Source organism: Phyllopteryx taeniolatus, chromosome 8 (assembly GCF_024500385.1).
Source record: "Phyllopteryx taeniolatus isolate TA_2022b chromosome 8, UOR_Ptae_1.2, whole genome shotgun sequence".
NCBI lineage: Eukaryota > Metazoa > Chordata > Actinopteri > Syngnathiformes > Syngnathidae > Phyllopteryx > Phyllopteryx taeniolatus.
In genome coordinates, this window is record NC_084509.1 from 18,074,536 (window position 1) to 18,099,438 (window position 24,903).

General features: G+C 42.3%; 1 protein-coding gene across 9 annotated transcripts in view; it reads right to left on the reverse strand.

The window, feature by feature from the left end:
• Positions 1-24,903, reverse strand: part of LOC133482622 (trichohyalin-like) — a 51,726-nt gene that overhangs the window by 5,183 nt on the left and 21,640 nt on the right. For 3 of the 9 annotated variants that reach the window (XM_061782949.1, XM_061782950.1, XM_061782948.1), the window contains 12 exons: positions 23,000-23,095; positions 20,857-20,960; positions 20,282-20,432; positions 18,029-18,130; positions 17,792-17,844; positions 16,373-16,502; positions 14,806-14,904; positions 14,589-14,644; positions 13,212-13,362; positions 9,984-10,082; positions 9,363-9,442; positions 6,437-6,521 (listed from right to left, as the gene is read on the reverse strand). In XM_061782949.1, the coding sequence (XP_061638933.1) occupies positions 6,437-6,521; positions 9,363-9,442; positions 9,984-10,082; positions 13,212-13,362; positions 14,589-14,644; positions 14,806-14,904; positions 16,373-16,502; positions 17,792-17,844; positions 18,029-18,130; positions 20,282-20,432; positions 20,857-20,960; positions 23,000-23,095 (1,206 nt within the window). Of the gene's footprint in view, positions 1-974; positions 5,498-6,436; positions 6,522-8,971; positions 9,443-9,983; positions 10,083-12,991; positions 13,047-13,211; positions 13,363-14,588; positions 14,645-14,805; positions 14,905-16,372; positions 16,503-17,791; positions 17,845-18,028; positions 18,131-20,281; positions 20,433-20,856; positions 20,961-22,999; positions 23,096-24,903 lie in introns of those variants that run through there. The other 6 variants (XM_061782947.1, XM_061782946.1, XM_061782945.1 and 3 more) reach the window with 4 other exon arrangements.

The following is a 24,903-nucleotide window of genomic DNA, read 5'->3' on the forward strand; positions in this document are numbered from 1 at the left end:
AAAACACATAAAGTACAGTAGGGCAAAAAAGTACATTTACACAGTTAGGTCAACTACAAAAATAGGTTTTTGCTTTGAAACGCCGCCGGAATCATGTTTGCGCCACCGTCCATGTTTTCCACACGGACATTATTTCCTGACGCACCCACGTTAGCCGGGACCATGTCGTTGACCTCCCCAACATGGCCGCCACATAGGCAAGTCGGTTAGCCAGGCTGCTACGGCGTGCCGGCATATCTAGTTTTCATAACTATGGCTGGGAACCAGGGACAACCGCTATAACACACTGCTGTAGACAGTGGGACAGTAGGATGAAGGTTTGGCATCTCTTTAAACCAAAAAAGGAGAAAAATACAGTGGTATGGTACGATGAAGTGATGAACTTTAATTATAAAAAAGCCAAGGGCCCAAGTTTGCATAAGAATGTTCAAGAGCCAAACAGCTTGCAAATGGCAGTCAAGTGATGTGTGTTTTCATTTGGCACCCAAACATGCATAAAAAAAATTAAAAGTTCAGATTGAAGAAACACTCCATAAATTGTTAAAATACATGGAAAGAAATATATACTGTATTAAGAGGCATTTGTAGTTGATAAAATTCATGAAGTTAGCGTTGCAAGTGACGGAACATATGAGCCATCATGTTGGGTCAGATAGCATCATAAGCTACCTGGTCAGTGGCTGGTCCAAAAAATGGAAATCGACCAATGTACATAACATTTGGCAGAAGCATAGGAAATTATATAATATGGATTACAACATGGATTTGAAAACTTCTCTTTCTCACCTAGAGGTTTTTGATAGGTTTGTCAACTATAAATCTGGGAAATGTTGTCCGATAACTGTAAGGCGTGTACTTGTTCTTTAGAGACATTCTGTAGTCCTGATTAAAACTAGGACACGTGTTTTATGTCATCAGTAGATGATTGCATTACATGGATAAATCAAGGTTAAATGAATAAATCATTATCCTACCTCAGCCTTTCCTTATACTCAGTCTTCAGTTTCCTCTCCTCCTCTTCTCTCCACAGGTCTATTTGTCGGAGACGCATTCTCTTCTGCTTCTCAGCCTTCAATTTGTCAATCAATTCCTCTGTCTCTCGCTTCAGCTCATCCTGGAGATGGCTCATTCTATTTTCCTTTTCTATCTTTAACTGTTCTGTTTCTTCGTCTTCCTCTCTCCTCAATTCCTCTTGGCAGTATTGCATTCTCTTCTCCTTCTCTCTTTTTAACTGCTCAACCTCTTCTTCCTCTTTCCTCAGCATTTCTGGGAGTAAATGTGTTATCTTTTCCTTCTCCCTAATAAACTCCTCCTCCTCTTCTCTCATAAGATCCTCCTGGAGGTTATCGATGGTCTTGTCTTTTTCCTTCCTTAGTTGTTCCACCTCAGCTTTTTCCTCTCTCCACAGCTCTTCCTGGTGAAGGTGTGTTCTCTGCTCCTTTTCCCTCTCGAAACGCTCTGCTGTCTCATTTTCCTCTTTCCTCAGTTCCTCTAGGTAGAGACTCCTTCTTTTCTCCTCAACCCTCTTAAACTGCTCCTCCTCTTCATGTTTACTCTGTTCCTCCTGGTGGAGCAATGTTCTCCTCTCATTTTCCCACTTCAATCGCTCATCCTCTTCCTCTTTCTGCAACTTCTCATGCAGGATACTCATTCGCTTCTCCTTGTCCCTTTTTAACTGCTCTGCCTCTTCCTCTTCCTCTACTCTCAGCTCTTCCTGGAGGAGACGTATTCTCTGCTCCTTTTCACTCTTTAAATGCTCTGCCTCAATTTCTTCGTCTCTTCTGAGTTCCTCCTCATAAATGTGCATTCTTGTCTCTTTTTCTCTCTGTAACTGCTCCACTTCTTCTTCTTCCTTTCTTTTCAGTTCTTCAATGCAAAGGCAAATTCTTCTCCGCTTTTGTCTCTTTAAAAAATCCACCTCCTCCTCTTCTTCATCTACTTCTCTACTTAGTTCGCATTGGAAATTAGTTTCATTTTCCCTCATTAACCCTTCTACCTTTTCCTCCCTGCTCCTAGGATTCTCCTGGCGGAGTTGTGCTTTTTTATCCTTTTCGATCTTCAAATGCTCTCGCTGCTCCTCATCCTCCTTTCGAAGCTCTTCCAGTCGGAGACATGTTCGATCTTTCACTCTGGGACCTGCTCTTCCATTTCCCTCAGTTCCTAATGAAAATGCATAATCTTTCTTTACCAACTGTGTCTCATCTAGTTTCTCTTTCCTTAACTCCTCTGTGTCCCTATTTAATTGTACCATCTCCTCCTCTTCGCCATTTTTCAATTCTACTTGTCGGCAATATGCCATCTTTTCCTTCTCCCTCTTTAAAGCTTCACCTTCCTCCTCTTCCTCTGTCTTCAGCTGCTCCTGGCAATTATATAGTCTCTTCTTCTCCTGCTCTTCTGCAATCCTAATTACGTCTTTGTTCAGATAGACTATGCTCGCCCTTTCGTTTTTCAGCCACTCAGTCTCATACTCTCTGCTTGACCCTTCCTGTTGGGGTTTTGATTTTACTTCCTTCTCCTTCTTCAGTCCTTCCTCCTCCTTTTGCTCTCCCGTCAGCTTCTCCTGGGGTGGAAATTTTATCTTGTCCATTTTCAGTGGCTCCTCTTCTTCACTTGTTAGTCCCACCTGGCAGAGCGACATGCTCATTGTCTCATTCTTCTCTTCCTCATTCGTCAGTTCTTTTTCGTTGAGCATTGTTTGTGTCTCTATTTCTCTTAAAAACGACCCTTTTATTTCTTCTTCTATGCTATGCCCCGGACGGAGCCATGCTTTTGTCTTCCCTCGCTCTAATTTTTCTGCCTCCTCTTCTTCTCTCCTTGGGACCTCCTGGCGGAAAAACATTCTCATCATCTCCCTCTTCAAGCACTCCACCTCCTCCTCCTCACTTGTCAGTTCTTCTTCACAGAGTGTTGTTTTTGTCGACATTTCCCTCGTAAACCGCCCTTCCACTTCTTCACCTGTGTTACGCTCTGTTCTACCGCTATTCAATTCCTCTGCCTTATCCTCTTCTCTCATCAGCTCCTCCTTTAATCGCTCCTTTTCCTCACTGCTCAACTCTTGGAGATTTCTTCCCATGGCATTTTCCCTCTTCAATTGTTCCCTTTCGTCTTCCTGCAGTCCCTTCAGGAGCTGATGAGCGCTCTTTGCCCTTTCCCTCCTTAATTTGTCCAATTCATTCACTTCTTGTCTTCTCAGTTCCTCTTGGTAAACATGCATTTTTGTCTGTCTTTCCCTCTGTAACTGCTCCACTTCTTTTTCTTCTGCTCTTCTAAGCACCTCCTGGTGAAGACACATTCTTGTCATCAGTTCAATCTCACCCTTTTCCTCTCTTCTCAGCCCATTCTGATAAAGCCTAATTTTCATCTCTTTGCCCCTCCTTAAACATGCTAGCTCCTGCGCCTTTCTGCTCAGTTCGTCCAGGGAGAGAGCATTTCTTAAATCCTTTTCCTTCATTAATTGCCCATTCTCCTCTTCTTCTCTCCTCAATTCCTCATGGAATTGTGTTCTTTGCTCTCTCTCTGATTGCTCCTCTTCCTCTTCATTTCTTTTGCGTTCCTCTTGTTTGTGTGAATGTGTTCTCATCGCCCTTTCCCTCTTTATTTGCTCATTTTCCTCCCAGCGAAGCTCCTCCTCAAGGAGAAATTTTCTAGTGTCAATGTATTTTTTCAACTCTTCCTCCTCCTCCTCCTTTTCTCTCATCTGTTGTTCCTGGCAGAGATCAAATCTAACATCCTTCTCCCTCTTCAAAATCTCCGCCGCCTCCTCCTCCTCTCTGTGGAGCTCCTCTAGTTGGTGCTGTAGTCTCATCTCCTTCTTTTGCTTCAATTGCTCCACTTCCTCCTTTTCCTCTCTCCTCAGCTCTTCGAGGTAGCGACAGATTCTTCTCTCAGTATCCTTCTTCAATTGCGCTATCTCCTCCTCCTCATCTTTCATCAGCTCCTCCTTTTGTTGGCACACTCTTATAGCCTTGTCCCTCTTCAACTGCTCTGCCTCCTCCTCTTCCTCTTTCCTGAGTTCTTCCAGGCAGAATTGCATTCTCATCTGCTTTGCCCTCATTGACTGCTCTGCCTCCTTTTGAGCTCTATGAAATTCATCCAGAAGCAGACGTCTTCTCATGTCCATTTCCCTCTTTAACCATTCCACTTCCTCATCCTCCCCTTTCCTCAGTTCTTCCCTGCAGAGATGAAGTCTCATCTCCTTTGCCCGCTTCAATTGCTCTGCTTCTTCTTCTTCCTCTCGCCTCAGCTCTACTTTGCATTGAAGTATTCTTGTCACTTTCTGCCTCTTCAATCGTGCAACCTCCTCCTTTTCCTCTTTCATCAGCTCCTCCTTTTGTTGAGAAATTTGTATCTCCTGATAATTCCTCTGCATTTCCATCTCCTTTATCCTCTTTAGCTGCTCCGCTTCCTCCTCTTTCTTTTTCATCAGCTTCTCAGGGTAGAAGCATGTACCCAAATCTTTTTCACTCTTTAATCGATCAAAATCCGTACTGAGTTTCTCCTTGTGGAGATCTATTCTTGTCTTCATCTCAATTTCTAATAACTCCATCTCCTCCTCTTCCTTCTTTCTCAGTGCTTTCTGATGGAGCCATATTATTGTCTCCTTGTCTCTCATTAATTTCAGGGCCTCCTTCTCTTCCTCTCTCCTTATCTCCTCCTTTTGTGGCCAAAGTCGTATTTCCTTCTCATTCCTCAATTGCTCAATTTCCTTCTCTTCCTTTTTGCTCAATTGGTCCTGGTGGTGACACATTCTCATCTCCTTTTCCCTATTTAACTGTTCTGCTCGTCCTTCTTTCTCTCTCATCACTTCCTTCTGGCAGAAGAGTGTACTCAACTCTTTTTCCCTCTTTGATCGAGCCTCCATCTCCCTTTCCAACAACTTCATCTCCTTCTCTTCCTTCTTTCTCAGTGCTTCCTGGCGAAACTGTATTCTTTTCTCCTTCTCACTGATTAATTTCTTTGCCTCCTCGTCTTCCTCTCTCCTTAATTTCTCAGAATACAGAAGCATTCTCTTTTTTTTCTCCCTCATTAGGTGCTCTGCCTGATCCTCTTCCTTTCTCCCGAGTTTCTCCTCATCTTTAAGCTATAAAGAACCTTAATTGTAGCTATTGATCTCACAGGTGGCAAATGTTCAAGCCATGAAAGGGGCCCTCCTCTCTCCGACCTATACAGTGGAACCTCGATTTAACGGACACAGATATAACGGATTTCAGATATATAGGACAGAATGGTAGTGTCCGGTTGGAACTCAAAACGCTGCTTTGAAACGGACAAATTCCGTTAGTTCCAGAATTGGCTGCTGTTGTGTACTGGCACCACAGCTATGACTGCTGCAATCAACAGACAGAGAATGGTAACCGTATTTCTGGGAATAGCTGCTGTTGTGTCCTTGGCCGCTCGTCGAGTACACGTTTCTTGAACATGCTATACTGATTATGGTACAGCATTGCGGGTATTGCTGGATGTGGATGTGACAGGGAGCTCAGTGTTGTGTGTATGTGAGTGAGTGTGCACGTGTCGTGCTGAAGTGCACTGCTCAGAGCAAGGTCACGCGTGAGGTGCGTGTGTGTTTTTGACGGAAATATAGACGTCGACTGGGGACAGTTTAGCCAGCGAGCTATAGCCAATAAAACCCCACTCCTGCAGTGTATCTGTGCCTCTGTGCTTCTTGCTGCCTGCCTCTCACTACACGACAACAACCAGTGAAGGGAATTAACCCCGAAGTGGACAACTCTCCGAAACCCCAGAGAGAACGTCTCCCCTACGTTCCCCAATCACGGTTTGGTGACCTAGCCAGGAATGGTTAACAACACTATCAAGTTGTTTTTTGTGAAGCCCTTCACCTTGGCATCCAAACGTAATGGATATGAGAAAAGGACGCGCACCATCCTCACGGCTCATGAACGCAATGGTGACTCGCCACCGTAACAGAAAAACCTTCTCCCACTAGCATACCATCATCACTTCTCCCATGCACCAGCGATGATGCCACTTTCATGGCCATCACAGCAATGTTTAAAGATAGGTTTGTCCACTTACATTTATTTACAATATTTTGTACTCTACTGTGTGCTTTGAGGCCACAAAAAAAGTGCTTCAAATTAACAGACAAACGGCTTTAACGGATGACCCCTCCCCCATGTAAGTCAGTTAAGTCTAAGTACTAGAGGACTCCGCATCTTTTTGCACAATTGTCAAAAAAAAAAATGTACCGGCATTACCAGATAACTAGCAACCCTTTACTGCTCAATGACTGTTTTTTTTGTCAATGTCTTTATGTCTCAAAAGTGTTCTCTGTCAATTGACTGTCTGTTGTCGTACTAGAGCGGCTCCAACTACCGGAGACAAATTCCTTGTGTGTTTTTTTTACATACTTGGCAAATAAAGATGATTCTGATTCGAGGTGCCACTGTATAGTCAATTTTCAACAGCCACTCACTTTCGGTGTTTTGTTAGGCTCCTCTTCTTCCTTATCCTGTTCGTCTCCAGAGCTCCCAAAAGCATCATACCCTGATTCATCTTGGCTAAAGGAAGGAGCAGCAGAAACAATTTTTTTCAATTTAGTTTTCAATTTCAAGGTCCCATATTTTGACTATTTAGACCTACATAGACTGAAACTCTAACATGAACTTAGTATTAAGTGTCAATTTCATTTTAAAAAAACTACCTTGGTTTTGTCATACGAGTGTCCAGCTATTTCTGTTTGACCCAGTTTTGTATCCGCTTTGTCCATATTTGGCTAAGACATTGCCCTTACCTCTGATTGGTTGCCTCCATGTAAAAGACCCAACCCTCACTACTTGTCATAGTCTGTGTTCTAATTTAGATTATATTTAGTTTTGTTGCATGGTTTCCTGTGTCTCATGTTGTTCATGTCGTCTGCTCATGTGGTTATTGTGTCCACCTGTTCTCGTCAACCTTCTAACTTGTGTCGACCAGTGAGCTCCCTCCAGCCACTCGTGTGTTGTCCAGGTGTTCCTCGTGGTCTTGTCAATTTGTTTGTATTTAGTTCGCTGGTTTATTTCAGTTCTTGTCGGTTCATTGTCAGTGTCGCATGTCAAAGTCGTCAAGTTATATCACTAGTCATGTCTTGTTTCCTGTTTTCTTTGTTCCCTTGTGTTTCTTTGTAACTTTTTAATTTAGATATTTGGACTTTTGTTGATTTAGCGTAACCTCCTTAATCCTAGTTTGGCTTTTTTATTTTAATGTTACTGCACTCCTGCCTTGCCTCTCTGCTTCCCTGCATCTGGGTCATCCACGTTTTTGCCTTGGCTTCCTCTCCTTCAAAAACCCTAATCGTGACAGAATGAACCGACCAGAACAGGACCCAGCAGGAAGCACACGGCGTCACCCTGCACGCCACCAGTCTGCCACCCAGCGCCCTCAGCCTGCCGACCATACCTACCCTCCTCCAGTAAGCCCTATCGCTCCTTCTTCTCTGTCCTTTTCACGGGTGTCCCCCACTTGTCTTAGCTATTCCCCATGCGCTACCATTTTTACCTCCACTTTTTTTTTTTTTTTTAAGATTCAGATTTTTCCGATTGTGAAGATGGCCCCGATTTAGTTAACCTCCTGTCTGATTCTGACTCTGACACTGATTTAGATTTTTCTGGTTCCTTCCCTAGTTTTTTCCCATCCTAGTCAGTTTTTGTCACATTTTCCCGTTTCCAATCCAAGTCCTTTCCCTCTGACCTTTACTTGGGCACCTGTTTGGGCATCTATCCGGGAGCGCCGACTGGTGGCCAACGGAGGCGCCCAAATAAAGGTAAAATTTTGTCCTTACGTTTTTCTGCCCGTTTCCAAGTCACTTAATTTTTCAGGAGTTCCCACACCTTGTTCCACGCCTCCAACTAAGTCACATCCATCCAAATCTGCCCCCAAGTCACCTTGTTCCGTGCCTTTTTTGTCACCTCGTTCCATACCACCCGTTTTTCGTAGTTCACCTTCCTGAGTTCCTGTGCACTCTCCCCCTCTCATTTCCTGTGCTCCCAGACCTCAATGGCGGCAGGCTGAGGAAGCGACTGCAGACCCCATCCCTGCTCCTTGGCAGCTGCGGCAGGCTCCCGTCCCTGCTCCTCGGCAGCTGCGGCAGGCTCCCGTCCCTGCTCCTCGGCAGCTGCGGCAGGCCCCCCTCCCGGCTCCTCGGCAGCTGCAGCAGGCTCCGGCGGCGCCCGTCCAGCAGCCGCGACCCGACCTTATTCCGGTGGTGCTCGTCCAGCGGAGGTCTGTGTTCTAGTTTCGGGCGTGGTGGAGCCTATCCCAGCTATCATTGGGCTATCATTGGGCAGGAGGTGGGGTACACCCTGAACTGGATGCCAGCCAATCACAGGGCACATAGAAACAAACAACCATTCGTACTCACTTTTACACCTACGGGAAATTTAGAGTCTTCAAATAACCTAGCATGCATGTTTTTGGGATGTGGGAGGAAACCGGAGTGGGAGAAAACCCACGCAGGCACGGGGAGAACATGCAAACTCCACACAGGCGGACCCGGGGATTGAACCCCAGTCCTCAGAACTGTGAGGCGGACGCTCTAACCAGTCGTCCACCATTCCACCGTTTCCACTTACGTATTATGGCCCCAACCATGCTCACTGGAACATTCAGAAGCTTAGATATGCACCTGTAACCAATGCCATTGTTATGTTTTGCAACAATTAGTTTGCTTATGGTCTTGAGACAGCTCTCTGCTCTTACCCATCATGAGATGTGTCTTGACTCACACCTTGGCAATGAGACCTTTCTATAGGCCATCAATTTGGACTGAACCAGCTGATATTCATTTGCACTGACAAGCGGCTGGATTGCTGTTTGATTATTTATAGATTTTAGGTGTTGTCTTGGCTTTCCATGCCTTTTTGCGCCTCCTTTCTTCATGTGTTCAATACTTTTTGTCTATGTCATTTCACATTATTACACACAACTTAATTTCTGAGCTTATCTGTTCTATTTTCTTTGTATGTCTGGATTACTTGGGTTGTGGTGTTGCTGGTGAAAATTTCATGTCAATAGCACATTTGGAAATATATTTAGTGAGAAAAATGGTGATGTGTTAAATACTTATTTTAGCCGCTGTATATGATCTTGGGAGTTAAGGTTTTAAAGCTTGTATTTTGGTACTCTGGTCCGGACGTAGGAAAAAATAAGTTTCATGGTTCCTTTTCAATCACACAGAAGGTCGCACGTGGTTGACTTCGCCCTCATACTAGAATGTTTCTATAATTGGGCATAAAAATTCCTAATAAGAAGCAGCAAGTAGCAAGTTGACAGGGACTTAACTTTTGTTTATTTGTTATTTTACTTTATTTTCCACGACCAATATAATTGTTTAAAAAATATATATTTTTTAAATACAAACAAACCTTTTGATATCCTGATTTGTCTCTGGCTGACTGTCAGTGCGGGAAAACGAATCATCTGAGTCTGTAAAGTCTGTCAACAGCTTTTGGGCAGAAAAAAAAGTAAATTCAAAATCTGGTTTTCATTGCAGTCAATCAAACATGCTGTGCCATACTGTGAACATGCACCCCCTAGTTGTAAGCAAAGCAAAATCACATACAGGTATGTTAAAAATGATCAATTATTCTTTCAAATTTACGCCAGAATTTGAACAGACATAAGCACCAGTGGTAGACTACACACATTTTTGAGCATTCTTCCCACACAAGTACCACACTGTCAGGGGGCAGTGTTTTGAGATGGAGTACTTCACTTGGTTTTCAGAAAACAGAGGTGCAAACAATGTAGCTTGTCTATAACACCTGGACGTGAGAGTTTCAACAATGGTTTAAAAAAAATAATAAAAAAATCTAACACCAGGTAAATCCCATATTTTAAAAATATGTGTATAAAAGAGCAAAAACATGTATTGCAAGGCATAGGGATACATACAAAGAACGTGCAGTTTTGTTGTGAAATATGAATCACCTGTGCATCACAATTATATATTTTGATCTCATAAAACATCTTGAACAGCTACTCACTCCAGGTGTTTTGATAAACTTATCTTTGTCCTCAACCTTTGAGACTCCAAGAACTTTAGTGGACTGGATGAGTTCATGTTCCTGATCCACCAGGTGACTCTGGAAATTGACAAAAATTGATATTGACAAACAGGATCGTCACAGTCCAGAAACTCCCAACAGCTTCAGGACAAAAAAAAAGGTAAAATTACTTCTCAATCATGTCTTATTGTATTTACATTTTTGAGGGGGAATTAAATTCTCAGACCGCTATATATTTTTGTAAAAGGCCTTGAACCTCACCAAACAAGAAACCAATTACAATCAATGCAGACAGGCAAGGGAGAGATGTCAGTGTGATGGGAAACTCAATGGAGTTGAGCCCCTGAGTAGTTTCAGGGTTTTGACACATATAGGTTGTAGACTACTTAATCACTACTGGCAGACATTCCAACAGCTTCTTCCCTCTTGCAATCAACTTCTTAAACACCTAACCTACAATTCCATTACAAGATGCTGGCAATTTTTTGACTTGAGTTTGTTGTCACATTTCTGTGGGGCCATTTATACATTACTCGTGCACTCACTGTAGTAGTTTCGCCACGCTGCACTATATCTGTTGTTGACCAATACTGGCCACTCATTCCAGAGTAGCATCTGCTCCATTTGCACTCTGATTGAGGAGTATTTGCAACATTTGCACAATCAACATTGTCCCAGATTATCGCACTACTCGTCACTTTAAACTGCATACACTCCTTGAAATCTCGACGCCGTTTGCACAATGGACTATTGCAATATTAGTCATTAAAACTGCTCTAAGTGCTAGAGGACTCTGCATCTTTTTGCACAATTGGAAAAAAATAAATAAAAATGTACCGGCATTACCAGATAACTAGCAAACCTGTATTGCTCAGTGACTGTTTTTTGTCAATGTGTTTATGTATCAAAAGGGTTCTCTGTCAATTGACTGTCTGTTGTCGTACTAGAGCGGCTCCAACTACCGGAGACAAATTCCTTGTGTTTTTTGGACATACTTGGCAAATAAAGATGATTCTGATTCTGATCAGAAAGTCATAGAATGGTCATACAATTGCACATACAATATGTAAACTAACAACATATAGTGCATCTGGAAAGTATTCACAGCGCTTTACTTTTGCAACGTTTTATCTTCCAGCCTTATATCAAAATGGATTAAATTAATTTCCTCATGATTCTATGAAGCTCAACACTGAGCTGAGTTGCATCATGTTTCCACTGATCATCCTTGATATGTTTCTCACGCCTGCCTGGGGTAAATTCAGTTGATTGGACATAATTTGGAAAGGCACACACCTGTCTACAATATATAAGGTCAAACAGCGCAGCCAGAGCATAAACCAAGCAGAAAGTCAAAGTTCTCTGTAGACCTCTGAGACAGTCTGGAGGGATAGAATTTCTGCTGCTTTGAAGATCCCAATGAGCACATAGCCACTATTATCTGTAAAGGACTGAGCAATCGGAGGACAAGAGCATTAATCAGGGAAGTGTTCAACATATGATGGTCACTCTGTTAGAGCTCCGCAGCAATCAACTGATCTGGGGCCTCATGTACAAAAGGTGGGTACGCACAAAAAAGGGGCGTACGTTCTTTTTCACGGTAAAGTTCAGATGTATCAAGAGTGAAATGACCATGGAAATGTGCAGTGCCTCATGCCGACTCATGGCTGGCGTGCGCACGTTTCTGCAGCTCTTGGTGCTATGGCGACACTTAGAGGTGATGCTGGGAAACTGTTATAATAAATCTGCACATCAGAGACACATGAACAATTAGCACTGGTGAACAATTATCCATCCATTTTCATCACCGCTTCTCCTCACTTGGGTCGCGGGCGTGCTGAAGCCTATCCCAGCTATCATCGGGCAGGAGGCGGGGTACACCCTGAATTGGTTGCCAGCCAATCGCAGGGCACACATAAACAACCAACCATTTGCACTCACATTCACACCTACAGGCAATTTAGAGTCCTCAATTAACCTACCATGCATGTGGGATGTGGAAGGAAACCGGAGTATCCGGCGAAAACCCATGCAGGCACAGGGAGAACATGCAAACTCCACACAGGCGGGGCTGGGAACTCTGGTCCTCAGAACTGTGAGGCAGATGTGCTAACCAGTCGCCCACCGTGCCGCCCATTTCAGATTCAGTTCAACATATTAAATTTCAAACTGTGACAGACATCCGGGAACTTGAAGGCATAGCAATCGATCGGTGCTACACAGATCTCATCTTCGGCCAGTCAGCGCCTTCATGTTTTAGCACGTGACATAGGGACTCTCCAGAAAGTCAAATCTTCTAACCGGCGACAGTTTAACCTAATAACTTTCCTTAACCTTTGTGGAATGCATCATACGGGTCAGAAAGAGATAAAAAGGCCCTTCCTTTCGAACAAAGGAAAGGACATATCACACTGACAACACAATACCTACTGTGAAGCACGGGGTGGAAACATCATGCTTCTGGAGCTGTTTTTCTGCAAAAGGACCAGGACGACCGTTAAAGGAAAGAATGAATTGGGCCATGTATCGTGAGATTTTGAGTAGAAACTTCCTTCCATAAGCAAGGGCAACAAAGGAGTGGCTTTGTAAGAAGCATTTCAAGGTCCTAGAGTGGCCGAGCCAGTCTCCAGATCTCAAACCCAATAGAAAAACTTTGGAGGGAGTTGAAAGTCTGTGTTGCCCAGCGACAGCCCCAAAACATCACTGCTCTAGAGGAGATCTGCATGGAGGAATGGGCCAAAATACCAGCAACAGTGTGTGAAAACCTTGTGAAGACTTAACAGAAAACGTTTGACCTCTGTCATTGCCAACAAAGGGTATATAACAAAGCATTTAGATTAACTTTTGTTATTGACCAAATACTTATTTTCCACTATAATTTGCTAATAAATTCTTTAAAAATCAGACAATGTGACTGTTTTTTTTTGTTTTTTCATTTTGTCTCTCATAGGTGAGGTATACCTATGAAAATTACAGGCCTCTCTCACCTTTTTAAGTGGGAGAACTTGCACAATTGGTGGCTGCCCCACTGTGTGTGTGTATCTGTTAAAATGGACGCATAAATGTTTCAGGTAAAAAAAATAAAAAAAAAATCTCAATTTTCTGTCCCTTATTTCTGGGTTCAGGCATTGAAGGTTTCAAATAAGACTATGTGACAATAAGGCGAAAGCCATAATCGTCAACATAATATACATATTGTCCACTCACCCCAGTTCTGCTAAAATGGTCTTCCCTCTCTTCTTTGTGTTTGGCTTCTGAGCGCCCAACAGTATTATCGCACTGGATGTGTTCACACTCCTGAGCAACTATGTCACTGTAGACATCTTCAACAGACGAGTCGTTCCCTGACTCGTCTTGGCTACGTGGAGGGGAGGGAACATGAGGGAATTCAAGAGAGAATGCTTAAGTAAACAAAGGAACCCAGAGATGATTCATTAATTTTCTGTATCGCTTATCCTCACGAGGGTCGCGGGCGTGCTGGAGCCTATATGGTGCTAGTAGTTTGCCCGAAAAGATTTTTATTTATTTCTCAGGGCATTAAATTGATTGCAACTGGAGTGCTTTGGTTGTCTTAGAAGACGTTTCGCCTCTCATCTGAGCAGGCTTTATAAATTCATGCACATACTGTAGGCTAGATAAGACAGCTCAAGCCAGAGTGTCAGTGTGGAAACCCAACTATTTATCCTCTATGTTCGAGGCACTCCCCAACCACAAATGGTATCAGTCTTTTGGATGAAAAACAGCAGTCGTTAAGATTTATTGGAGGGACGGAGGGAGGCCTCGGCCTGCCAACAAGGCCTCAGTCCAGAATATGTACATTATTGTCCTCAAAACGAGTGCTGTTTCTCTTTGACGTCCATGTTGACCACCGGTATTGACCGAAAGAGTTATCCCATCTACAGTATGTTGTGACATGCGCCTGCTCAGTGGTTGCTTGGTTTCTCCAATATATACATCTGTGTATTCATCAAAGCAGCTGACGGCATACACCAGATTGTTTTTCTGGTTATGGGGTATCTTTCAGGTGTATCAGCCTATGTTTCAGGGTCTTATAAAGTTTGACGTGAACAGGACTGTTATGTTGGTTAAAATATTTTTTTGTTCTTTTTAGTTTCTCCGATAGACCTGATACATATGGAATGAAAATGTTGTTGCATTCGTCACTCTTTGCGCCCTCATCTACCTTTTCTTGTTCCTTCTGGAAACAGACGCCTTTTTTTTTACAAACAACCAGCTGGGTAACCACAGTTTTTGAGGACCTCCCTCAGGTGCATATGCTCTTTCTCTTTGGCCTGTTGGCTAGTGGGAACATTATCAGCTCTGTCTTGTAGGGTTCTGATAATGCCCAGTTTGTGTTGCAGTAGGCGGTGTGAATCAAAGAGTAAGTATTGGTTAGTGTATGTTTTTTGTAAACCGCAACATGGTGGCCCGTTGTCTCCAATGTGGACATCATTGTCCAAAAAGGCAAGTTATTGTATTTAACATGAACTGATGAAGGCCAACCAGAACAGTTCCGTTTCCATCAATTCAGTGCTCTGAGGAAGATAGTAGTTGTTTTTCAGGAATTAATTTAGAAGAACAAACCTCTTACTACTAGTCTCAAAAACAGAATCGCTGGAGTCCAAAACCCTTTCTGAAACCTTTAAGACACAACAAAAACAAAACAATTATACAATTACCAAGTTTTGATTAATCTCAAATGAAAGACCCTGGGAGATTCTGTGCTTCCTGATACATGCTACTATAGAGGACTATAGAGGACATCTCAAAATAGAGATGGCAGTCACCGGTTACAATCTACCTCCTGACGTGGTGATTCAGGGCTCTGGTCCTCAGACTGGGCCTCTAGCTCAGTCATCTCCTCTGCTAGATCTCCATCCCTTATGGCCACTGCTGAGTACTATGATAAAATTATAAACAGACACAAATACATATATGACGTTAAGATACACCATTGTAAAATAAAACAACAAAAATAATTACATATCAAAAAACAATATCCGAGGGGAAGCTACTTAGCTGAAACATATCTAAATAACCACTGAACTAACATTATTTTCAAACTTCCCACTTTATCAACAGCAACTCAACTGAATGGAGCCAACACAGCCAAAGATATAGTACTCTTCTTTTCAGATATACCTTTGTCTTTATCAATTAAAGCTAGGCAGATAGTTTCTTACTGCCTGGTGCCTGTTACACACAAGAATATACCTCAAATTACCTTAGAAAGTTTGGTAGTATGTTTTTAGTTGTTGCTCCTGATTCAGGGTCATAAAATGCATTACCTGCAAAACTCATTTTTATGCCTGTTACTATCACCATCAATGACAACCACACACTGTAGGTGTTTTACTTGGCTGATCCTCTGTAACGCTGGAAGGCGGGCTGGACCCGGTTTTGGTATATTTGTGGACTGGCATACCCCCATCACATTTAAAAGCGGCACTTTCTGCGCTGTACTGGCCATGTTCACAGTCGACTTCAATCCTGTCCAATAGAAGCGGCTTCTCTCATTCCCTTTAAAAGCGGCACAATAGTTTCACACGTAGACCTCGCTATCTGCGGAAGAGGACGCAGCAATCCATGCGTGACTGGAGCATTGAATGTTCGCGGATACCCTTATTAACTAAAGAATGTGCTAGTGAAAACCACTGCCGACTTAAACATGTCCACGTACGTGTGTCTATCCTCTCCAAGGATCGTTCGTGAGCCCCCACCCCTCCATACCTGCGTGCTGGTCAGTACGTAGGATGATTTAAATAATATCATAATGATGATGATAATATTAATGCGTTCAATGAATCGATTTCTACATCGATTAAGCGGGTTGGATGCCCGCTGCTGTCTGTCATCCACCACATATGACAGAGTAGCTCACGTGTCTGTCTTCCTCTATGTCCCCCGATCACATTCACCAAAATCGTGTTAGGTCACCTGCGCCAAAGATTAGACGTATTCTCAGTAGGCGCAAGATTAGATTTGACTTTTTGACACCAAAATATCACTCCGCCAAGGGCATCACCAAGGGCACACCCTTGCTGCCCCGACACGCCCCGCTTGGCACAGAGAGGTCTGCCAAATTAGCAAACGCGCAGCGAGTCTTGTACCTTCATGAAAATCAACGTGCTAGTATAAAGCCCAACGTATGGTGCCATTTGAAAATCCACGCAAAAACCATTAGAAGGCCAGTAGGCTATATATGGGGTACACAGTGTAAAGACACCAAAGTCAATGGCAATAGTACTAATATACTGTATAATTTTGATTGGGGACTGAAATCTGGGTTTCAGTCAGTTTTTTATTATGATGTTTCTTGCGCTTGAGTGTATATGAATCCTCTGCAAATGGCATTTGCATTCACTTACTTCAGATGATAAGATGATAAGCTCATCTTCCTCCTTGCCCTGTTTAGCTTCCGATCTTCCAACATTATCAGTGTGCCCGATGAGTTTGTGATTTTGGACATCTTCACGAGAGGATTTCTGCCCTAATTGGCTGCACAAATGTAAGAATAATAATTTTTAAAAAAGATTCTGGAGCGGTCTAACTCAAACAGGTATTATTAGTTAGTACTTGCATTAATAAATGAAACTGACGCTTAAATTTTAAGTCAGTATTTAAGAAAAATAAATCTGACCATACCATGGCTATGACCATGGATATAAAAAGTTCAAATGCCAGGATTGCGATATAAAAACATGGAGCAAGAGCATTCATTCAATACGTTTAGCATCAATAATATGACCTATAACCTGTACCTGACTCAGTTGGGGAAAAAAAGTGAAGGTCTGTCAATTAAAGATGGGCCTCCTAAGCGGGGAGAGATGGTCACACAAGCTGCAGATAGGCATTCTGTTGCGGCCACCCCTTTGTCTCAGTTGAAATTCAGCGGGCCGTTTATCGACGGTGTAAAGTCGTCAGCCGCAACGCGTCGTGAGGAGGAGGAGCAAAAAAGGGGGAAAACGTCACCAAGGCAGTGGGATCGTGGTGCATGCATTGTTGTGGCCGCCGAGGTTCAGCCTTCGACGGCCACAGCTGGATGAATTTTTTTTCCCCCTCCTCCACCTCGCCTCACGACGTGTGTGGCTGACAGCGCTAAAGCTGGGGCGCTGGACCTCCGGATGCTTCTCTAATCACTTGCACACTGGCAAGGGGCGGTGTAGCCTGTCCAGTGCGCCGCTGCCTTGCATTGCAACTCGCATGGTCCACATAACACATTACATGTCAGGGAAGATGTATTTTTTTCGAGTTGTGAGCATAGTTTATTGAGCAATTGCATGCCATACTTGTGGTAATGGATCATGTTAAGGAATGAAGAAGCGGCAATTCCGCCGAAAGGTCACTGCATGGAATAAGGGTGTTTGGTGTTTATATAGTGGGGGAAGGCCTCATGCTGGAAAGTATATGCCCCAGCCTGCTGACGTCACGAGGCTAAAACCCACAAAATCTGTCCAAAAGAGATCAAGAAAAAGTCTTCAGCTTTATCTCAACAATTCAGTATTATATTGTTATCTGTCTTTGCACGTTTTCAGAACTTATCTTAAAACATATTGAATTGTGTTTAGAAACAAAACATGGATATGAGTTTGGTTGTACTTTAAAAGATTTTTTTTTTTTTTTCAATTTAGTTGAGATTCTAGGTCAAACAAATTGTGGAATAGGTTTAGAAAAGATCGATCTTGGTCTCATTTTCTGGACCACAAAAATCTGGCATTTGAACAGGGGAGTGTAGACTTTTATCCACTGTAGCGACCTTTCCCATGTGCAATGTAAAAAGAACAAACCTCTTGGCAGCCTCAGCCTCCTCATCGACCTCCTCTTTATCATCCCTGTTCAACTGACAGTGACAGCAAAAAGCCTTATGCAAGATCAGGATACCAAAAAAATTCAATTTTCAATGGAAGGATCCTGGGAGAAGCTTAACACAATGCACCTTACACAATCACCAAATACCACCACCAATATATACGAATATCACCAATGAGATTCAAGACAAAGAAAAGAGCACAGTTCAACAGTACCCATTGCTTTGTTGAGTCCTTCTTTTGATCCTCTGAAAGGGCCTTTTCATACATTTCTGGCTCAGTAATCTCCTCTGTCTCCTCATTGCTGTTTCTTGAGTCCTAGGGTACACAGATGCATATAGTAGGTTGATAGAGCACTGAAACAAACACTCGAGTCATGCATTTGCATCCTAATGAATCTGACCTGACCAACTGGAATGTGATTTTTTTTAACATGCCAAGTGAAATTAAGAAATTGTGTTTGGAATTAGGCGGCACGGTGGCCGACTGGTTAGAGCGTCAGCCTCACAGTTCTGAGGTGCGGGGTTCAATCCCCGTCCCCGCCTGTGTGAAGTTTGCATGTTCTCCCCGTGCTTGCGTGGGTTTTCTCCGGGCACTCCGGTTTCCTCCCACATCCCAAAAACATGCATTAATTGGAGACTCTAAATTGCCCATAGGCATGACTGTGAGTGCGAATGGGTGTTTGTTTCTATGTGCCCTGCGATTGGCTGGCAACCAGTTCAGGGTGTACCCCGCCTCCTGCCCGATGACAGCTGAGATAGGCTCCAGCACGCCCGCGACCCTAGTGAGGAGAAGCGGCTCAGAAAATGGATGGATGGATGTTTGGAATTAATTAAGAAGTGTTTGGGATTAATTCATTTTTTTACATTATTTAATATCATTCACATTTAATATACATATTGTGATCTCTTTGAACGATTTTGGAAGAAAATCTTTTGCAATATTCTACAGGATCAGAAAACATGTCAAACCTTAAACCAGTATTTGGAATCACCAAATCATAATTCACTTCATCGCCAACCTTCGCCAGGGTATAAGCAATTTCAGGCGTAATCTGTGTTTGAGTGAATTTGCTAATATACACCCCAATTCCTATGAAGTTGGGACGTGCAAAACAAATAAAACAGAATACAATGCTTTGCAAATCGTTTTTAACCTATATTCAATTGAATATACTACAAAGTCAAGATATTTAATATTCAAACTGATGAATGTTTTTTTGTTGTTGTTGCAAATATTCTCTGATTTTGAATTTGATGCCTGCAGCACATTGCAAAGCCTCAGAGAGGGGCAACAAAAGACTATCAAAGGTGAGAAATGCTAAAAAAAACAAAAAAAACACCTGTTTGGAACATTCCACAGGTGAACAGGTTAATTGGAAACAGGTGTGTGTCATGATTGGGTATAAAAGGAGCATCCACGAAAGGCTTAGGCTTCACAAGGATGGGGTGAGGTTCACCACATTGTGAACAATTGCATGAGCAAATAGTACAACAATTTACAACTGTTTCGTACAGTTGCAAGGAATTTAGGGATTTCATTATCTACAATCCATAATATCAAACGATTCTAAGAATATGGATAAATATCTACATGTAAGCATCAAGGCCGAAAACCACCATTAAATGCCTGTGACCTTCGATTCCTCAGACACCAACAACTGCATTAAAAACCGGCATCCTTGAGTAAAGGACATTACCACGTGGGCTCAGGAACACTTGTCAGTTAACACAGTTTGTCGCTACATCTACAAATGCAAATTAAAACTCGACCATACAAAGTGAAAGCCATATATCAACAACACCCAGAAACGCTGCTGGTTCTCTGGGCCCGAGCTCATCTGATACATGCACTCACCCAAAGTGGAAAAGCATTCTGTGGTCTGACGAGTCCACATTTCAAATTGGTTTTGGAAATTATGAACGTCGTGTCCTATGGGCCAAAGAGGAAAAGGACCATCCGGATTGTTATCAGCGCAAAGTTCAAAAGCCAGCATCTGTGATGGTATCGGGGTGTGTTAGTGCCCATGGCATGGGTAACTTGCACATCTGTGAAGGCACCATTAATATGGAAAGGTACATACAGGTTTTGGAGCAACATATGCCGCCATCCAAGCAACGTCTTTTTCAGGGACGTCCCTCCTTATTTCAGCAAGCTAAGCCACATTCTGCACGTGTTACAACAGTGTGGCTTCATAGTTAGTAAAAGAGTGTGAGTACTAAACTAGATTATTCCTGTCTCCCATTGAAAAGGTGTGGCACATTATGAAGTGCAAGATATGACAATAGAGACCCTGGACTGTTGAGCAACTGTTTTTCATCAAGCAAGAATTGGAACTTGAGATATGACTGAGTAATTGTACAAATGTTACTATTATATTAAATATAAACATCAAACATTAATTGTCTGCAAAACTAATTCATATACTTTACTAATCTATACTGAATATTTTAACCATAAGCCACTAACAGTTTTCGTAGACTCTTCTTCGTCTTCTTTTTCATGTTTGGCCTTTGAGCCCTCAATATCATCAATGCCCTGGATGTAGCCATACTCCTCAGCGACTGATTTACTGAGGCCCTGTTTGCATGAGGGGTCATGTCCTGATTCATCTTGGCTGCTGCAGAAGAAAAAGATAAGTGGGAAATGTGAGACAGTTCAGAAAGTGTATTGTGTGAGTCTTAATATAGTAGTATACACACACACACACACACACACAAAGTCACACACAGAGAGTATAACGTTGGCTGCTGCAGAAGAAAACGATAAGTGGGAAATGTGAGACAGTTCAGAAAGCGTATTGTGTGAGTCTTAATATAGTAGTACACACACACACACACACACACACACACACACACAGAGCATAACGTTGGCTGTTGCAGAAGAAAAAGATAAGTGGGAAATGTGAGACAGTTCAGAAAGTGTATTGTGTGAGTCTTAATATAGTAGTATACACACACACACACACACACACACAGAGTATAACGACTCATGCGATCAGCCCCTTTTTCCAAGAGCACCATAGGAAGAGCAACAAAACAAACCTCTTGGAAGCCTCTGTCTCCTCATCCTCTCCTTCTTTCACATCCATCTCCAGATGACTGTCAGAGGAAACAGAATTGCCGGATTCCAAAAACTCTCCAGGAAACTTTAAGGCACAGAAAGAAAAAAAAAAAACTTCTTAAAGGCAATAATTTCAACTCGGCCTCAGACACAAAAACACAATGACAATGAGGCTACAGCAGACCCACTTTCTTTCTTTGGAGATTTAGATTTTGTAGGGACACCCCAGGGATAATACAGAATGCAAGCAAGTCACAAAACTAAAATTCACAATTTCAATGAATTAATTTAATGTAAACTATATAGGCCTACTCACAAAATATATACTGTATATAAGTGTACCTTGGCTTAATACTGTGGTGTGAATGGTTATGTGTCTCATGTAAATGAAATTGGATCAATTTTCCATCCATTTTCTGAGCCGCTTCTCCTCACTAGGGTCGGGGGCGTGCTGGAGCCTATCCCAGCTGTCATTGGGCAGGAGGCGGGGTACACCCTGAACTGGTTGCCAGCCAATCGCAGGGCACATACAAACAAACAACCATTCGCACTCTCAGTCACACCTACGGGAAATTTAGAGTCTCCAATTTATGCATGTTTTTGGGATGTGGGAGGAAACCGGAGTGCCCGGAGAAAAATTGCCAACAGCAATTTGTCTTTGTCTCCAACTGACTTTCACAGTAAAAAGAACTGTCGGAGTCGAGACACTCTGAAAGTACCTTAAGAACAAAAAAGGACATTTTTTTTCCAAAGTTTGAAATTGTGCAAACGTTAAAAAAACAACAACTGACAAATCAGTCTTTGCTCAGTACTTAAAATGGTTACAGTGGTTAATGCACCCTTGGCAGCACTTACAGCCTCAAGTGATTTTTTTTTTAGTATGATGCCGCAAGCTTGGCACAGCTATCTTTGGTAGTGTCGCTCACTCCTCTTTTGCAGCACCTCTCAAGCTTCATCAGGTTAGATGGGGATCTTCAATTCGATTTAAGTCTGGTCTCTGGCTGGTCCACTCAAGGACATTCACAAAGTTATCCTGCAGCCACCACTCCTTTGCTATCTTGGCTATGTGCTTAGTGTTGCTGTCCTGCAATAAGACAAACTGTCGCCCCAGTCTGAGGTCAAGAGTGCTTTTGAACAGGTTTTCATACAGGATGACTCTGTACATTGCTGCATTCATCTTTCCGTCAATCCTGACTTGTCTCCTCGTTCTATCACTGAAAAACATCAGCATGGCATGAATCTTCCACCACCATGCTTCACTCTAAGGATGGTAATGGTCTACTTTTCTCAAACATGGTGTCTGGCATTGATACCAAAGACTTCAATTTGTCTCTCATCAGACCAGAAAATTTAGTCTCTCATGGTCCTAGAGTCCTTTTGGGAAACTCCACGTTTGCTAGCAACGTGCTTCCGTCTGTCCACTCTACAATGTATGCCTGATTGGTGGATTCTTGCAGAGATGCTTGTCCTTCCGTAAGGTTCTCTTCTTTTCACACAGGAAAGCTGGAGCTGTGACTGTGTGACTTGGTCACCTCCCTGACTAAGACCCTTCTCCGATCACTCAGGTTAGACATATTATGTCCAGCTCTAGGAAGAGTCTCGGTGGTGCCGAACTTCTTCAATATACAGATGATGGACCTTCAAAGTAACAAACATTTCTGTACCCTTCTGGAGATGTTTTCCTTAAAACAATCCTGTCCTTTGAGGTCGACAGTCAATTCCTTTGACTCTATGCTTGGATTGTGTTCTGACATGCATTGTCAACCGTGCGATCTTATATAGACAGTTATATATATATATAGCCCTTCCAAATAATGTCCAAACAACTGAATTTACCAAAGGTGGACTCTGATTAAGCCACAGAAACATCATGGATGATCATTGGAAACGGGGTGCATCGGAGCTCAGTTTTAAGCTTCGTGGCAAAGGCTGTGGAAACCTATTTACATCTGATTTCTTAGTTGTTTTATTTGCAAAAAAATTCAAAAAGGTTTTTCACGTTCTTGTTATGGGGTGTTGTATGTAAAATTTTGAGGAAATTAATTTCATAAATTTTGGAATGAAGCTGTAACTTAAAATGTGGAAAAAGTGAAGCACTGTGAATACTTTTACGATACCCTGTACCTGTTGCTTCGTTGATTCAATACACTGGCAATCCGAATCAGTCATCTCTGAATCGGACATCTCCTCTGCTAGTTCTGCATTATTGCCTCTTTTGTCCTAAATTTAACACATTAACATAGATGTAGAACATTGAGCTTGTGCACGTTCACTCACAGACACACACACAGGCACACACAAAAATCATCATTCAATCATATAAAAGATAAAGGGTCCCTTGTGTTTTAAATTCGTCCTTGTCCAAAAGAAAGGTTTTGTGTTTTCAATTTGTTCAGGTAAAAAAAAAACAATCACCTTGGCAACCAATACACACACCAATTGAATCCATCCATCCATCCATCCAGGCGGGGTACACCCTGAACTGGTTGCCAGCCAATCGCAGGGCACATACAAACAAACAACCATTCACACTCACAGTCACACCTACGGGCAATTTAGAGTCTCCAATTTATGCATGTTTTTGGGATGTGGGAGAAAACCGGAGTGCCCTGAGAAAACCCACGCAGGCACGGGGAGAACATGCAAACTTCACACAGTCGGGGCTGGGGATTGAACCCGGGTCCTCACAACTGTGAGGCTGACGCTCTAACCAGTCGTCCACCGTGCCGCCACCAATTGAATCCTTATTTCATTTTTATTTTCATATACTTTTTTTAATGAGTGGAGAAAAAAAACTGGGTTCTTTGCACATAGCGCCGATATGTCATACCCATTGCGGATAATATAGTTTACCCTCTGCCAGTTTGGCGAACTACATCAGCCCTGTATTCATAGTTTTGAGTAAACAGCCCAGTATGATAAGCCTTATAAAAGTAAAAAGATTTTATTTCATTCCAAAAGCAACACATTCAATGACATGAACACCATTGTTGTTCCAATGTGCACATCATCGGAATTCAACGGAATTCAGCATCCACGGATTTCCCAGCAATGTTTAACTCACTTTGATAACATATCATAAAGAAGCTGCTCCTCATCGCATATAAAGCTCAACATGACCTCGCCCCACAATACCTGTTAGATCTCATCCATCACATAGAAATGGAAGCATTTTTAATTTATTTCGATGTTTTAGCTCAGCTGCTTGAACAATTGATTCCTAGATACGACTCGTAGATGGTTAAATCGAAAATGTTGTGCTTTAAAACATTTACGTTGTCTTTTTTTGTATGTCTGTAACTTTGTGTTTATGCTACTGCCTATCTTGGCCAGGTTTTTAATCTTCAATGAGACCAACCTCCTTAAATAAAGGTTAAATAAAATAAACTACACTTCCTCACGGAACCTGCAGTGGATTGATTTGAATTTTCTCAATGTCCCTTACATCAGATGAACCTTCGGTGTCAGACCCTTCAACATAGCAGCACATACCCTGTGGAACTGTCTTCTCAAGGAGATTCTAAGGGCACTAACATTGGACAGTTTCAAATATGCACTGAAACGGCACTTGTTTACCCAGGTCTTTGGCACATTCAGTAGTTTGTATGCTGTTGTTTAATAATTTTGTGTTTGTTTATGTAACGCGTCCTTGGGTTTCAGGAAACTATCTGTATAAGATAAATTGTTATTATTATGTGTATTTCCCTTTCCCAGAACCTGCAGGGCATGGAAACATAAAATTAAAAAGAGAAATAGAATCATTAAAGAAATCAATCTAGGAACTAAAAATTAACTCTACATTTGGATTACAAAAATTCACCACATTGGATGACAACATTTGCTTCTGTTGAGATTAGATGGATAAAAGTTACCCATAACGTTAAGCAGCCTCATGTTTACAGAGTTTTTTTTTGTTCTTCTTGATCTGAAGCATCCCATGTCTCTCTGTCTTTATTTGACACTTACACTAATGCCAGAACAGATTTTAAAAACTTGGATACACGATAGATATTTTCATCTTAATCCAG